General features: G+C 34.0%; 1 protein-coding gene across 1 annotated transcript in view; it reads left to right on the forward strand.

Annotated features, from left to right (window-relative positions):
- Positions 1-5,323: 5,323 nt before the first annotated feature.
- Positions 5,324-18,394, forward strand: part of LOC128680840 (cell adhesion molecule Dscam2-like) — a 55,528-nt gene continuing 42,457 nt past the window's right edge. The window contains exons 1-2 of the mRNA XM_053764282.1: positions 5,324-5,567; positions 14,727-14,778. Of these exons, the coding sequence (XP_053620257.1) occupies positions 5,516-5,567; positions 14,727-14,778 (104 nt within the window). The 5' untranslated portion in view covers positions 5,324-5,515. The remainder of the gene's footprint in view (positions 5,568-14,726; positions 14,779-18,394) is intronic.

Genomic DNA, 18,394 nt, shown 5'->3' on the forward strand with positions numbered 1-18,394 from the left:
TAGTGAGATGACATACAGTAATGGTCTTCCAGATGCTACCATCGTAGCATCGCTGAATCGACAGAGTACTTTATATACCAAATAAGTATTTATAAAAGCATAACAAAGCATATGACTTCGCTCGCGTCGTAATTTCTACAAATTGACAACCTGGATATAGTCTAGTGCCTTGTGAACGAAAGGTCGCTGGTTCTCTACTCATGTCACATGAGTTTGTATACCAATCTTATCCAAGTATAGTTCCTTCTTCATAGTCGTATTCCTCATGACTGAGGGTCGTGGTCATTACATTGAGTGAAACACACGTAACAACTTTCTTGGCATTATTATTGGAGTGGTTTGCCATTGCCTTCTCCATTTCACACACAAGTTAATAATCAACATGTGTACCGATTTCCTCACGAACGTCTGTTTTTCCTTCACCGGAAGCAAGTGGTGATCTATGAAAACTATACTATACATGAGTCAGATTGGTATACAAACTCATGTGGCACGAGTAGGATTCGAACCTGGGACCTTTCGATCCTTAGGCGGGGGTCTTAACCATTACACCACCACCGCTTCCATTTTCCGATTCAAATATAGTTACTACTTGTTTCGAGTGATGGTGAATATCGTATTGAGAATACCTTCACACTGACTATTTAGATCACTAAAAAATAGCAAACTATTTGAGTAATTAATAAAATTGATCAAAAATAGCACTTATGTACCATATATGGACATTGGACTAATTACACAGATTAAATCAGTCCCGTAACAAGTTTCAGATTTGTGTCATGGGATACTAACTCAACGAGTTGCATTTGATTATGTTCACAGTGTTATGTAAATACTTTTATTGCTTTCTACTTGGGGCAAAAATACATTTTTTGTATGTGTGTATGTTTGTAACGCGATAACTTTCGAACCGTTGGTCTGATTTTGATGAAATTTAAAAGGTATGTAAGATCTGCCAATGGAATATTCAAGTTCGTGGGGCATCAAAATCGGTTAGGTCCTTTTTGAAATATTCACAATTTTGTAAAAACTCATCAAACATTTATTGTGTTCGCTAGGTCTAATTTCGCGGCGAACAACTAGTGTATTAGAGTTAAAACACATATGAGTAAATAAAATAAACAACAAAAGAAGTCACTTATTTTGTTGTTTGTTTCGTTTTCCGACCGGAAAGGGGCTACACCGCTTCCCCACTCGCCTGCCTCAGCCTCGCGTATATCTCACAATTTTTGTTACATATAAGTAATAAAACATGAAAACAATAAGAAATGAAACAATAAGGCGTCTATTTTTTCTTAATTTATTTAATCTACCTTTCTTCGTATTTTTGTCGATGTTTTCCCATCACTACGACAAGAGATGACATACAGTAATGGCGAGTCGCAGCAGATGGTACCAACACAGCAGAATTAGCCAACAGGCCGTCTTTGCACTAAAACTGTTATGTATGCTGTAGCTCCTAAAATCCTTTACACTTAACGACATTAATAAATTAGTGAACATGTTTATTTGTTAGACAATTTAAAAAAAAAACCCCGACTTTCAATATTCATTTCGCTACAACTTTTGAACGGTTGAACCGATTTTCATATCCAAGAACTACGGCATAAAAGCTAGCTATCAATAAAAAAAATCGCGTCTAAATCGGTTACACACACAGACAGACAAACACCCGGGGGTTAAAAGAACTTAAGGATGAGCCGTGCCAATAATGGTCTAGGGATGCTGAAGATTTACAGCTAAGCTTATAGTTATTCCGTTATTATTAAATTATTATGCACCCACACCACAGAGCATTCTCTGTATGACCCAATGGTTGACTGTTAGCTGATTTTAGCATTTAATCCACCTTTTGTACGTTTATTATTTGTTTTTTTTTGTGCAATACAGTTTAAACTAGTGGCACGTCCCGGTTTCGCTCGGGTTGACATAATAATTTATACATCTAAACTTTCCTCAGAAAACACTAACTATTGGCAAAAACCACATGAAAATCCGTGCAGTAGTTTTAGAGTTTATTGAGAACAGACAGACGCGGCTAAGGGCTTTATTTTATAATATAAGGATAAGGCTAAATAAAAAATCGTGGAGACGAAAAAGTAAGCGGCCCCTGCGATCCGACGCTCAGCGTCTGAGGAAGAAACCGAGAAAATGAGCTGAGAGAAATTAACCGCATCACGCATTCGATGTGCGGTGGCCATTGTGCATAGTTTTTAGAAGCAGAAACCTAACATCGGTAAATCTTGAGAATACAAAGAGTTAGTCTTCTAGTGTAAAGCGTCCTTTAAATTGGTACATATGAGCGTTAAGCGCGTTCAGCGGAGTAGCTTAATTAAATTCTCGATTTTGAACCTTACGACATGCGTTTAAGAGCTAAATTTAAAATTTATGTTATGCAGGAGCCATTTAGTGCTTCGGTTACCAGGTGCGTTTTACTCTGCGTAAGTAATTTTTTTTAAGTTCGCGAAGAAAAACATTCCTTTAAAAGAGAGCAATATTTTTGAAGGTTTTTAATAATAATAATAAATTTCTATCGTCAGACTAATAACTAATTTCTTTTTTACGTTTGGTTACGTATGGCCACGAACTCGCGTATCCAATAAAACTCCTCAAAATTAATTTTGCGTGAAATATATAATTCTCAATATAATAATAGGTAATATGTATTTATTGTTTCTCCGCACAAAAGGTTTGTGTGTGTAGTTATGTGAAATCTAATATGCCGTTCAGATTAATGCGCTAGTGTTGTAAATTTTTAAACTGAAACCAATTTTAATTTCTCATTCTTTCTATCTCACGTATTACTGGTTCCACTTGGGGCTACACTGTGCAGCGGGGTCAGCGTAAACAAGTTTATTTGTTAGACAAATCAAAATACCCCCGACTTTAAATATTAACGGCTGAATCGATTTTGATCAAACATATCTGAGAACCACCGCATAAAAATTAGCTAAAAAATACCGCGTCCATAATCGGTTCACCCGTTGATGAGTTACGGTACCACGTACACAGACAGACAGACACACTTAGCAGTCAAACTTCTAACATACCCCCCTTTTTGCGGGTTAAAAATGAATCAGATTCAGCTGTAATTTTACAACCGCCTGCTTGATGTCTACCCTCTTCGGGAATGCTATACTGCCTATCAGTCGCCTCATAAGACACGTCAGGGTATGGAGCGGTCCCATTTTAGGGAACCACACGCCGCAATTTTACCCTCTGCATAAAAATTAGTTCTCTAAACTCACTAATACTAACTAACTAATATATAAAAAAAGCAATAAAAATTCCAAATTAAAACCCATAATGTTTCAAAAATGCGAAGCACAAAAGAAAATTGCAAAACTTTTGATATTCTCGCGGAGATAAGTGAACAAGGAAAACAAATTCTACTATATTATTTTATAGGATGATCCCTTTACAATATACTGAAATATTATATTTTACTTGAAATCTGTTAAATATTTAACAATACTAGTAGTGGGATGTTTTAATTCAACAAATGTACATAACAATTGAAAAACAATGTCAATATGTACACATATTGACTTTGTTTTTAAATTCGAAATAATTACTTCTTCTAGTTCGACATGAGAGGATATGGAATGGGCGTATTCTAGGGCGGAACCACACGCTACAAGTTCTGAGTCTGCCGAAATTAAAATTTTTAGAGTAGGTACAAATTTCTTGATTGAGTTATACCTTCTAATATTGCATGAACACTTGCGAAAATTATGTTTCACTTCATCAAAGTTTCTAATACATTTTTAAACAAACTAAAAAACAACGGAACTCCATTATTATTTGCATAACAAATCTTCCATCTCACAATTTGAAACAGCAATAAAAATTCCAATATTTCAACAACGCGATACAGAAGAGAAAATCGCGGCACTTATAATATTCTCTGTGTAAGCGAACATTGAACAAAACGCTAGGTTTAACGATACAATGATACACTCGGGCTGGAAGTATTCTATCTGTGATTCGGATATACAGAATGGAGGGAATATTTCCGGGATTTTTTTGATTCTGCGCTGACATTCTTACATATTATAACACAAAATCCACCACCGCGTCTGTCTGTCTGTTCGCTGTATAAAGTCCAAAACTACTGCACGGATTTTCATGCGGTTTTCACCAATACATAGAATGATTCCTGAAGAAGGTTTATAATTCATTATGTTTTTACCCGAGGGAAGCCAGGACGGTTCGCTAGTTTATTATGAAACCATGGTCCTATAAATGAAACTAATAAACTGGTTTTGCAATGGGAACGTAATATACTCATGGTTCCACTTGAGCCTAGGATTAAAATTGAGCCTTAATTCTATCTATTAACTATCAAAATGTTGTCAAAATAAACAGCATTTTTTATTTGAATGAATTTCCCATTTTCTTGCAGTGATTTCAATAGTTTAATATTTCAATTTCAATTTATTTAATAATAACAATTTTACAATGTGTCTGAAATTCGGATAAATAATAATACAATGATAATTAAATTAACAAGAAATAATATCAACATACATTACAAGGACATGACATAGCATGCTCACAACGTGAACTTGTCGAAGGAAAAAAACTTGTTTTTAAACTTGTCACTTAGAGAAATCTTCTATCTCATATTCATTTCATTCCAATAGACAGTTCTTTATTTTTTTTTGTTAACACCGATAACTTTAGGTTTTGCCTGAGGTCCACCGGTAACTTATTAAAAGTTTTAATTGCTTGATATTGCGGGCTGTGTTGAAATACTTTTAAGTGAGGTAACATGTCAGTTGTCACATATTTCGTCCTTGTTTCTTCGCGTGCAATTCTTTCTCTATCTCCTTCCAACTGGGGGAGATTATTTTTGAAGTCGGTCCGGAGTACCAATAGATACCGGTACTGGAATGAAGCCGCGGATAAACGTTATATTCTACTGATGTTCTGTTACTATCTATCATGGCAAAGACTTTAACATACAGTTAAATGAATATCCACGCATCACTGTTTTATCCAGACACCACAGAAAAAATCTGTTATTTATTAATACGAAGGTAAACAAGGGTGATATTTTAAGGTCGAAATTTCGTAAATTTGCTTTCCCATTCACGCTCTTAATCTTTTTTACGGTCTATATTTTCTGCGAACGTACACAATTTTCCTGATTCCTGAATATTGCAATTTTTTAATGAGCTCTTACTCTAAAATGTTCCCAGCCGCATATTAACATCGTCAACGACATACCACTTTATACGTTCCATTTAACACTCGATTCTAACCTCCTTATAAATTATGTTCGTAACATTATGTACTTGCAAAAGGGGATGGGGGAAAACATCAGTTCTAGTCGAGCCGTAGATCGGAACGCACGCTTTTGCTTAGCGAAAAGGCGGGAAAATCGCGAAACTTTATTCGAAATTTGAAAATTATAGATTGTAAAAATGGATTTTCTATTTAAATATCTGACTGTGTGGTGTTTCTGGCCAGTGTGATTGTTCATTACCGTTTTCGAACGAAAAGTTTAAAAATGGATTTGACTCCTTGGAGATTTTGTTTGGTGTTTTTATTATTATTTTTTGGTAAGTTTACAGCATTTTTTAAAATTAATAATAAGATTTTTTCAAATCTCTCTTCAAAAGTTTAAAATTGATGATGAAAAAGATGAAAATGAATTGATGTGAAATAAAATGTAAAACTTACAAATTCATTAGTTTTTACCTTGGATTTAATTGTTCTAATATTGATCAAAATAAAAAAAAAATCAATGAATATTTTATACCGAAAATGGTCACACGAAATTTTATTTAATCACAAATTCTAACGTAGGTACAAATAAAGACGTACAATAATTAATCAAAATATTATTCCGATTAGAATAATATTATAGACGTTTACATGTTAAAACAAAAGAAAAACAAACATATTTTTATGTCTCACCCAGGAACCCGAAGCTGAGACAACGCTAGCGGGAATGTTCGAATGATATTCGACAAATTATCGTCACACTAATCGCATTATTGAGGCATTGCTGTACTAAAACCTCAATAAAATAAAAGAATTCACTAATAAATTAATTTCACTAATGTCATTCAAAAGGAAGTGCCGTAATGTTATACTAGATCAAATTCCCATTTTTGTATTATATTCCTGTTTTTCAATATATAAACATATAAGAAAAAAAGGGGATATTTGTGTTGTTTTCACTTTGTATTTTGATGTGAGCAAAATTTGACATTTATGTACACATATTGTTGGTTAGTTTGGTTAATTCGTAAAAACTATACACATATTTTTTATGTGCATGTACCTACCTAACTTACTGTTTTGTGTACTTATGAATTAATTAATTAATTAAAGAGTGTTACCTTTCTCTGTCATGATGAATTGTAGATATAAGTATATGTAAATTTATAAAGATCTTTATGTATATATTTAAGTATATATGTATGTAATTTTAAGTAGGTTTATTTTGTTTAGTTTATTACACGAGCACTTTACCCTTTCTCCCTCTTTCCTCCCTCGTGTCTGCTGGAAGAGATTTCTTTAGAAATAAGCAGTACCTATGTACTTTTTATTCCACTTTTTGTTTTTCTTATATAATCTGTTCGTGTACATAAATTGGTAAATAAATAAAAATACTCGTCTCTTTAAAAAAAAGACATCCCTTTTCTCACACTGCAGCACACTCACATAAAAACCTATTATTTTTCTCCACAAAATGTAAGGTCGAGTTCTAAAGGCCCAATACAAACAGACGTTATGAGAAAAAAATGGACTTAAAAAAAAAGTATTTGGTTATATCTGGATATATCTGGTTATTTCTGGCTACATCAAAAGGAAAGGGGCCGACTATAAAGTGTTATAGGCCTATTTTTTCGAGCGTTAGAAAAAGCTATTGTCATAACTGACTAGTGTAGTTAGGATGGGGTTCGTATATATGCGATAGCGTTTAGCAAAAACTGCGTAATCATTTTCACGATTCATGTGGAATTACATATAATTTACTGATTATGGTCTGTGTATATATTTTTATATGTATGAGCGATTTTTATTATTTATTTTTTATATTTGAGTAATAAAGTATAATGTTTCAAATATATATTTCACATATATATTTGAATTTGCTGATTATTAAACCTCCTCCTATGATTTCCATAGACTCAATTAAAAATGGAATATCAGAGAAAAATAATTTAGTTTATTAAATCTGTGTAAATGTTATGGACTCAACTGATTGCCCAACAGCGACACGACAATATTCACAATATCGAGGCAATGTAATAAATTAGGATGGTTCAATTTGTAATTTACTTCGCCCGAAGCGACTTGTCCTTATTCAAAGTGCGCGGGTATTATTCATAATGTTCTCATTAATCACTTTGTCCATAACATATTATGTTAAACCGCTTGTAAATTCCGCTGTCAACCGAACTGCAGCCCATTTCCCAAAGGCTCAATTCCAAACGGAATGACAGCAATCGTTGCTGACTCGCGTAAAACGCGGTCGTGTATGAAAATTGTTAGTATTCGGGACACTGATATTATATGGGATTTTATATGTGGCTTTTATGTACTCTATACTAAGGGCAGAGATTTTCGTAGTAATAAAAATAACTGTATTAAAAATTTTAAAGAGATCGTATTTTTACATGTAGTACTGATAGTCGGCGGCAATCTTATCTATCGATAATGTGAAAATAATATTTGAACATGGAACACATCGTGACGTGATTTATTCGTTTACCTATTAGTGGCCAGTGCACTGAACATAAAACTTGGACAACCTTTTTTTTAATAGCTACAACTAGGTCCCATTGCATGGGATTAGTAGGTACGTTGTACGAAGTACTTACTAAATCCATGACCCATTGTCCCATACCTTCCCACTCTCTTTTGTTTCTGTGTCTGGTCTATCCATCTTTTGTCGAAATCTCTAAGTTCTTCCGACTATCTAGACGTAGGGCTGCCTCGTCTTCCATGCCCGTCAGTGGGTATCCGGGTGATACGAATGTGAGCACATCTCTTGGATATCTTTGAATGGATATCTTAATCAACATGCATTTCATCAAAATCGTGGTGAGCCAACACTGTTCAAATGAATACCTTTTAGCATTTCTAAGCAGTAATTCCAGAATTCCGTTACTTCCGAGTTTGTAGATTTTTGAGAAATAATTATATTTACGTATAAAATTTCCTGTCAACGTCTACTTTCTGGATAATAATAATAATGTATGGTAATGGATACTCGAATTGATTTGACTCTCTTATCGATCAGAATTGTAGATACCATAGACAAAAGAAGTAGATACCTACTAAATTAACCATCATTAAATCTTTGTTTGACGTTGAAAAAACAAAAACAAAAACACTGAAACAGTACTAGTAAAATATTCAGAAAATTATAGTCTTCAACAACATTTAAACAGTATTTATCCTGATATCTAGATATGGCCACCTCGTAAACTAAATACGTATTAGCAACACAGCAAAGCTCTTAAGCCAATGAGAGCTTAACGACTATTAATTAAGCTAAATGGCTGGAACGGATGATTGTGGCACAAATTAATGAAAATACAGAATCGTGCGCTACACGTTCATGTACTAAATTTTGCCCAGGGTTTCGCTCCCGTCGGAATTTTGAGATAAAATGTAGCCTATGGATAATGTACCTTTCTAATGGTGAAATAATTTTTGAAAACGGTTCAGTAGTTTAAGAGATTACCCGCCTCAAACATACAAACTCACAAACGCTTCTTTATAATAATAGTATACATGGACGAAATCACACAGATTGAGTAAGCCCCAAACTAAGTTCGAGACTTGTGTTATGGGATATACTAACTCAACGATACTATATTTTGTGCCATGTACCTACATATATAGATAAACATCCAAGACCCAGGTTAATCTGAAAAAGTATTCTAATAATCCTACTTACTAATATCCGATCGAAAACAATTTACTGATTTCTTAAATAGAATTACTGATTTAATTTATTATATGTAAAAAGATATCAGAAAATAATATAAGATATATAGGAAAATACCTATAGTGTGTATTCAATTAACAGAAAATATATGTGTTAGTTACTCAGTGTGCTAACTACTCATAATTTATTATAATTACAAAATGTCAATACATTTCGCAACCATAATAAATTCAAGACAATACAAAAATATGTAGAAACAATATATATCTTCATTTCAACTAAAGTGAGAAACTCGTCTTGAAAAAAGAATCAGTCTTATAATCTTTTTGAAACTATTGTAAGTAGACGTTTTCCTATGTTCATTACCTTATAAGTACATTATGTGTTGAAAAAAACGAAGGACTAGACCTTAATCTAGACATAAATCTCAATCATAAATCTCGCCAGACCAGAACTAAATGAAAGAAGGACAACAAAATTATAGAATACTAGCTGCGCCCCGAGGCTTCGCTCCCATAGCAATTTCGGGATAAAACATACCCTCTATATGTGTTATTCCAGATCATATTATTAAGATATTCAGATTATATCCATGTACCAAATTTCATAACAATTGGTCCAGTCGATTTTGCCTGAAATAGTAACTAACACACACACACATACACGCACACATCCTCACAAACTTTCGCATTTATAATAGGCAGTAAGACAATATTTTCGTTCTGTAAAAAAAATATATCAAATCACATATAGCGAAAAAGGTAACAAAAAAAGGTTGACATAAGTTGGCCAGTCGTAAAAACACAGCCGAATCATCAACATTCGAAGCTTCTTTTGTACTCTGGGCTTCGAGGTGTAAGTAGAGAATACACAAGGACGATAGAAACAGAGCGCAGTAATGTATCATCAACACAGTATATTAATTCCTCTTTTTTTTCTGTCACTTCACAACAACCCAAAAGCAACAAAAAAAACTAAAAAAAGTTTCAAAGTCAAATTTGATTTTCGAATGTATTTCGATTACTGGCAATTTTGTTACCGGCCATTATGCAATATTGAATTCTGGAAAATGGTGTTGTATTGCAATATCGATATCAACCAAATTAATTTAAATTCAAATACGGAATATGTAAAATAAATCTATTTCATAGTTTGCATACAATTTCCAGTTGAAATTATGAACTGAGAGAAACGGAGAGTATTCATATCTATACTATTATTATAAAGAGGTAAATGTTTGTGAGTTTGTGACTTTGTAAGTCTGTATGTTTGAGGCAGGTAATCTTCGAAACTACTGAACCGATTTTAAAAATTCTTTCACCATTAGAAAGATACATTATCCAAAATTGCTATAGGCTATATTTTATCTCAAAATTCCCACGCGAGCGAAACCGCGGGCTACATGTAGTTTAAGTAAAATAATCTTAATTTATATATCTCAATTACTAAATATATCTCTATTAAAAATATTAATGATGCAAAATGTCTTCTTCAAAATATCGTCAGCTACCCTCAAAAGGTTAAAGAAAGTTATCTGGGTTACATCTCGAGCTGTACGGCCCGCCTCATCACTTGATTCAAAGGAGTCTTTGGCTCTTACTACTTACGGCACTACTCCGAGGTTTTTGTACTTTTGTTTCTTACCTCCCATGGAAAAGAAGGATGTAGTGTAATTTTATGGTATACTAGCTGCGCTCCGGGGCTTCGCACTCACCCTTCGCCCATGAGTTATTCCAGGTTATAATCTGCCCACGTATATACCAAATCTAATAACAGTCCGTTCAATAGATTTTGCGCGAAAGAGTAACAAGCATACACACATCCTCACAAACTTTCGCATTTATGCTAATAGTAGGATAAGACTTGTAATCTTGAAAATGCAGATAGCTTTAAATATATATTACTTAAGATTTATTTATTTTCACTTTCGACAAGGTTTAGATGTACAATTTATTCCGATTTTAACTGAGCAAAGCCGGGATAGAACGCTAGTAGCAGATAATATCAAAATCATCTAAGTATGCCAACAATATACCAAAATTTAAATGTTGCAATTCTCTGTAGGGTTATAACATAACCGAGTGGGGAATATCGTCCAAATGCATAATTTTGTGCGGAATATCAAGAATCATATTTGCTTTATCGAAATATTCTCTTAATTAACAGATGGAATTAATATCGATGTGTGTGTTTGAATTGAACTGCAATTGAAATGGAAACGAATAAATGTACGTATTGAGTGTTCAGAGCAAATGTTTATTATTTATATTTAAATTACCTTTGAGCAACTATCAAATAGTCACTGGCCACTGATAATTGCAGACACTAAAAAGTTTGTTCTATATTCGAATATTTGTATGACATTATTGATTTTTATTTTTGCACGTTGTGAATTCTTGATGTAAACAAATAAAATTGGATTTTGGGTTTAATTTTATTTATTTCTCCACTAGCGGCCCGCCTTGGAAACCTTCCTCAGGAACCACATTATATATTGGTGAAAACCGCATGAACTTTCATGCGGTTGATGACTTTGTTTTATAATATGTAAAGACAAAGAATTACATAATTCACTTGATATGAGAACTATAACTAAGTATCCTTCATGAACAATTGTATGTATATAACACACGCGCATACGGTAAATACTTAATTCGCAATTACGTTCATAAAAAAAAATTAAAATTTATAAAACTCTAGTTGATTGAGATGAGATTTTGCTTTATTATTCGAATAATTTTGTTCAGTTTTATAATTATCGCGCATTTTTTTTTATTAGACCAAAAGAGTTCTGAAATACGGAAATCAAAACGTACGACATCCACGGGAAGATATGGAGTGGCCCTATTTTACGGCGGAATCGCGCGCGAATGGATAAAACGGATATATCCCATTGTGTTAATGAAGTTTTCATACTCGCGGGATTATTATTGGCGTTGCAAAACTTTTGCAATTATTCAGCTAACTTCTGGTACATGTCATTCTATTCCGTTTTATATTTGTTTTGTCAGACTCGTAGGAGGCAATTAAAGTTATTTGCATATTATGCAAATGTCTCTAGCTTCAGAAATATTCTGTTCATATGCTTATATCTACTTGTGATAACGCTTAAGTGTGTTAAGTGTAGGAAGTATTTTTTACAGCTTGCTGATAGATTGCCGATAGAGTGTCTGATAGCCTGTATGTAACAAATCGGACATACAGCGTTAGAATGTTGTTCACAAGTGTTGGATAGATCTAACTTGCAAATAATATCAGGCAGATTCCTGCCTGATTTTATTTGCCAGTTAGAACTAAATAAATATTTAACAGTTAATATTAATAGCTATTGTCCGCGGCTCCAAGTTAAAAAGTAGCCTATGGATGTTATTTTTGAGCTCTCCAACTATATTCACACCAGCAATCGCCTTATCTATATATATATCCAATGCTTCATTTTGACGTAAAAGGCGAATAAGTAAGCGCACTGTCAAATTTCTGTCTGGTAAATACCAGACGAGGAAATTTGACAGTGCGCTTACAAATAGATAATAACATAAATATGTTATTATCTATTTTGCACGAAAAATGCCTAAACATTTGCCGTGCAAGATAATCTCTATATATGTTATAATAGAATGAACACAAGCTTAGGCATAAACAAATACAATACTCCCCAAAGAATTCCTCAAAGTATATGTAAATGAGTTTACTCCCAGTTAAATCCCACTAGAAACTCAAATATAAGATAAGGACGCACGAATGGGGTAATTTAAATTATTTACAAGCATATTTCTTCTTTTCGAAGCCAAAACAACAGACAAATCATATTAATTTAGACCAGTAAGTAAATATAAGTATATTAGGACAAATCACACAGATTGAGCTAGCCCCAAAGTAAGTTCGAGAGTTGTGTTAAGGGATACTAACTCAACGATACTATATTTTATCCAAGACCCGGGCCAATCAGAAAAAGATAAAAAGATAATTTTCCATCATGACCCCACCGGGGATCGAACCCGGGACCTCTCGGTTCAGAGACAAGGCACACCACTGCGCCACAGAGGTCGACAAAAAGTAGCTACGAAGCATGGAAAATAGGGGGGCGATTCTCTGTCGCACTAAGTGGAGCCATGTATTCATAGGCATTGTTCAACTAGTCAAATCAGATACGTTTATGTCAAAATCAAAAATATATACTTAAGCAGATTTTATCTTGTGACATCACAATTTAAGAGTCACAAGCATTCCTAATTACTATTCAATCGGAATAAAAAAAATGCAAATGACGTAATTAATAAAACTGATTAAATTAAAGTGACATTTAACTATCGTATTTAAAAAAGTATATATTTATGAATTTTATTTTTAAATCAAAATAGTAAATTGCTCCGCTTCGCTTTAATCGAAAAGCCTCACTCAGTTATTCAAACTTTACCATTGAAATCGGAATTTCAAAAATAGAACGACCGACGCCATCCAATGGCAGCCCTGCGCGAAATGACATGTGCTCAAGTTGCTATAATTGCGCAAGTTTTAACGACACCACTCGAGGAGTTTCAAAGTAATACTTAGTCGCTTCAATATTGACTCGGGGCGAACTAGGAGCGTAATATGTTATCTTATATAGCTTTTACGTATTCAAAATATACATCATGTGCAAACAGACAAATCATCTCATTAAGTATTATGGGGGGAAATTAAATTGTTTAAATGTCATTAATATTTGAATTTCGAATATATTTTCGGCCAGGTTTGTTATGATGGATTAAATGCATCCCGATATTATTTTGTTTTTTATTTTTAATTATTTATCTATAGTCGTACATTTTTCTCCTTTCTTTATTTCCTGACGTTATACATATGTTGATATATCTTATATAAATATGTCAATAAAATCTACGTTAATGATCTTTGAAGGAAATCCTTCAAAAATCATTCACGTAGATTTTTAATTATCGTTAAATCAATTGTCTTCCAAAACATATTACACTGAGAAGTGAATACATATTGACATGCGCACAAACTTGAAGCCAATATCAGTAAATTACTGAAGTTTTAAGACGAGATGTGAGGAAATCTGTTTTACTTTAGTATTTAGGCTTTCGAGGGGTGAAAATGGTAATTTTCTAAGAGAGAAACGTATGAGATGTAAAGTAATTTTTAATATACTTAAATTTAAAAATATATTAATTTTATTTTAATGTCTATAATGATCGAAGAGCCACGCCGCATTTGCTGAGTCGTGCTATGTTGCGACGCCGCAGAACGACGTGGCTCTGTAGTTGTACTCCATTATATTTTATAGGTTATGACATTGACGTGAGTTGACGTACGTCAAATATCCATACAATTTCTACATTGTCCGTTGAGGTGACGCATAGCCCTTCGTCTTTCGCAAGGCTGTTATGTGGTATCTCAGGGTAATCTCAGGTAATCTCAGGGTAGGTTGGAGTAGAAATAGGCAAAGGCAGACAGTTGTATAATAGTATAATTGATAAGTAAAATACAGACCCTTCGAGGGTCAATAAATAATTTAAGATATTTTATTATATTTTATTATTATTACAGCGTACGTGCGATACGTACCGATATCGTTATGGTAATGCATGAGTCAAAATGTGATTTCAAAATATCAAGTGGAACAATAATTTAAAATTTGGAATTTAGAATGAAAGAAATAAAAATCATGCCAGCGCGCACGCGATATGACTAAAGAGGTCATAATGCGTGGCGTTACAAGGCCTTCCAGTTTCACAACTCATGGCTCTGTTTACCCCGTAATACATATAGACGTAATATTGTATCTGTAGTATATACTTTGTTACAGGTACTGCGCTTTCGCTTGGAGATTATGATAGTAAAACAAATTTACATGAAAGGTAAGTCCAGATTAGTTTGGAATATTGTGGTGTTACCTTATTGGTGAAGCGGTGATAGTCTAGTGGTTAAGACGCCTGTGATCGAAAGGTCCCAGGTTTGAATTCAACTTATGCCATATAAGTTGTATGTAAAGCTAATTTGTTTAGGTATAGTAGTTACGGCTTGCATTTGTGTTCAAAAATCATCGATGATCAAATAAAATTGTTACGTGAATAGCATTATTCCCCATTTTAAGTAATTTTATTTATAATTATGCAAATGTCTTGTTAGCTATGGATCTAAAGTTTAGTTATAGTCGTATTTCCTCATGGCGACGGTCGTGGTCATTACGTGGAAAGAAACACACAGCACTTTCTTGGCACTATTGGTGGTGGCTTCTCCATTTCACACACAAGTTAATAATCAACGAGTGTGCAGGTTTCCTCACGATGTTTTCCTTCACTGGAAGCAAGTGGTGGTCGATGAAAACTACTACACACGAGTCAGATTGATATACAAGCTCACATGAGCTTCCACATGGAAAGAGTAGGATTGACCGGGCGTCTTAACTATTATATACCACCTCCGTTTCAATCTATCCGGATCTAAAGCTAATGTAAAATTATCAAAAAATATTTATTATTATAACAAGGCCATATTATTTTATGAAAAAGCTTTACCATCGCCTTTGCTAGCTATTTATCTAAACGCTAGCCAAATATAGACACAGAGCAATGTACATTGCACTTCAAGCTACGAATTTTAGGATGTCGATCAACCTTGCAGTTTCTGCGAACTGCCGAACTATTTCCTTTGTGAAATAGTTTAGTGAGCAGAGCACCAATTCGTATTACATGACATAAATTTAATCATAAACTGTAAAAACTATGTTCTACCCAAAATTGTATGAAATTATAATTTGTTGTAAGTATCTTACATTTTGTTGTCATCTTCGTCGTAGTGGCGTCTGGTTCCGACCTAGAATAAGACCTGACTATGCTCCCGCGGTCGTCGTAAGAGGCGGCTAAGGGATTTCTAGGCTATGCTAAAGAACATTTTAGTATTTTTAAGTTCTAATGAACTTTAATTAGAATTTACTAATCTTGATCCCATCGAGTCATGATGGATTTTTTTTTTTTTATTGGCCCGGGTCTTGGATGTTTATCTATATGTGTGTTATAAAATATAGTATCGTTGAGTTAGTATCCCATAACACAAGTCTTGAACTTATTTTGGGGCTAGCACAATCTGTGTGATTAAAAACTCATAAAAGCCCTTAATATTTTTTACGTGCATGTTTGACACATGGAAAAAAGTATTCGATTTGACTTGATTGCAACTGATCTAATACCCTATGTCTATCTAATATTCAATTCTTGTAAATGAACTTGTAAATATGGAAACTTTCTAAAACAAAAACATTATTATCCAGCAAGACAGACAAGTGCTCCAGACAAGAAATACAAATAAAACATTCAAAATGAAAGACGTTGCGTAATAAGGAGCAGTTGTAAAGTTGAAGCATTCTAAACAGGGCTCTCGGAGGGAACGCGGAGCCCTAGCGAAAAATAAGTTACTTTGTGAATAACATTCTAGTCCAAGAATTTATTAAATTTGTTATGACGGTTGTTATTATTAGAATGACCTACGAGTTTTGTTCTTGAAGTGAAAATGGTAAAAAATGTCAAATTGACGTCATGACACTAGTGCAACTTTGCTATTTACACCTCACCATCGAATCGATTCGCAGTGAGACGCAGCTAACCAATCACAGTGCGCCATTGTGACCACACCGCAATGTGATTGGTTCGCCTGCTATGTGAGTTCGAAAATTCGTAAGATGTCAAATATGCACAACGTCAATATTCAAGTTGTACGAAGTACTTACTAAATCCATGTATTCAAGTAAGCAGCATAGATAAAAAAAAAATTATCTATGGTAGGCAGAGACGAGGGGGGATTTCTTTTGAAAAATAAATGAAGCGTCTCAAATTTACTTTTTCTTCTGAGACATTCTATATGCCATCTATCGTGACACTTTGTAGCCATTTTATAGGCAAGATAAAACTACAAGTTTACGTCTTACGATGTCATATAAATATTAAACTTACAGAGTTATTTATAGCACTTTTGGGCGCGTTTCCATTGCTCATTTGCGTCGACGCACCACCTTGTAGCTCCGTCGCCGCGTCGTGTTCCACTGTTTTCTATAGGTTTGACACTGACAGTGTCACACAAAGTTGACGTACGTCGAAACTATAAGCAATGGGAATGCGCTCTAAGAGCGCGTTGTAAGTTTGTTTTCCTTAAAATTTTGTTAGCTCTTCACGCTTTCCCTGCCTAGCCTATCCAATCTTCTTGCATACATGTAGTTTAGAGTATGAAGAAGAACATAGGGTACCTTTTATGCAGGAAAAATAAATGTTCCCGTGGGAAATTCACGCGAGCGAAGCCGCGGGCAAAATCTAGTTACTCATAAATTAAGTCCCAATTTGCATACTACAGCATAAGTACTTATTTTAATATAAAAGGCCCATCTATTTCTGGATCTCTTAGACATTTCCCTGAACATTGCATGTTCAATGGGCCGAATATTATTCCTCTGATTACACAGGCCTTTGAGGACGCGACACAGATCTATAACTAGCTTGTTTTCTGTGACTTTGTTCAACACAAGTTTATTTGTTAGACAAATAAAAAAATAAACAATTTTAATATTCATTTCGCTACGACTTTTGAACGAAACATCTCAGAACCTACGCATAAAAATTTGCTATCAAATAAAATAACCGCAGACCGGGACGCAACTATAGTATATATATATAAATATATTCTAGTAAACTCATTCTTCTTCAGTAAACTGTGAATCCTCAAAGGCCGGGTTCAGGAAAAACATTTTGAAGATTCTGCTGTGATGTCACGACCGGCCGCCTGCCTAACACCAACCCTCTTTGGGAAAGCTATCGTTGCCTATTGGCTGTCAAAGCTTTTTCTACCTTAGTCTGCTCATACTATATCTACGGAAAAATAATAAATATAACTAAATTTCGATAAACATGTTGCCTGACCCAATAGCCTTTCAACCGATGATATGAAGTGAACGCAACATTTTCTGTAGAGGTATCAAAATCGAAGATCTGGAACACCTGATGTTGACCTATGATGGTACAACTACAGTTATAGGAAAAATAGAAATGACGCTCTAATAAAAGTTATTAAGTATAAAAATCGAAGATCTGGAACACCTGAAGAAGAGTCATATTAGTTCAGATAAACTATAGAAAGTATAATTTTTCAGTCTGATTAGCATCTTCTGTATGTATAGGTATCGTTACATTTGTCTGTATAATTAAATTTCTTTAATAGTTTTGACTCCTTACCAAAAATTGATCGGCCACGTGAACGAAGTCGCAAGCATCAGCTAGTAAGAAAATATACACATTAAAAATATTACGTGTCATAATGTCACCTTTTCAATGTGGGTCAAATATATTTAGCTTTCCAAGATGCGGAACCTTCGTTGTGATCACAAAACACCATACGAGTCAATGAATATGCGAAGATAAAGTTTTTGGGATGGCCTGAACCAATGGTCACGATAAAATCGTAAAGGGACTTTCCATAAGAATGAAACCC

The sequence above is a fragment of the Plodia interpunctella genome, chromosome 25 (genome assembly GCF_027563975.2).
Source record: "Plodia interpunctella isolate USDA-ARS_2022_Savannah chromosome 25, ilPloInte3.2, whole genome shotgun sequence".
Taxonomy (NCBI): Eukaryota; Metazoa; Arthropoda; class Insecta; order Lepidoptera; family Pyralidae; genus Plodia; species Plodia interpunctella.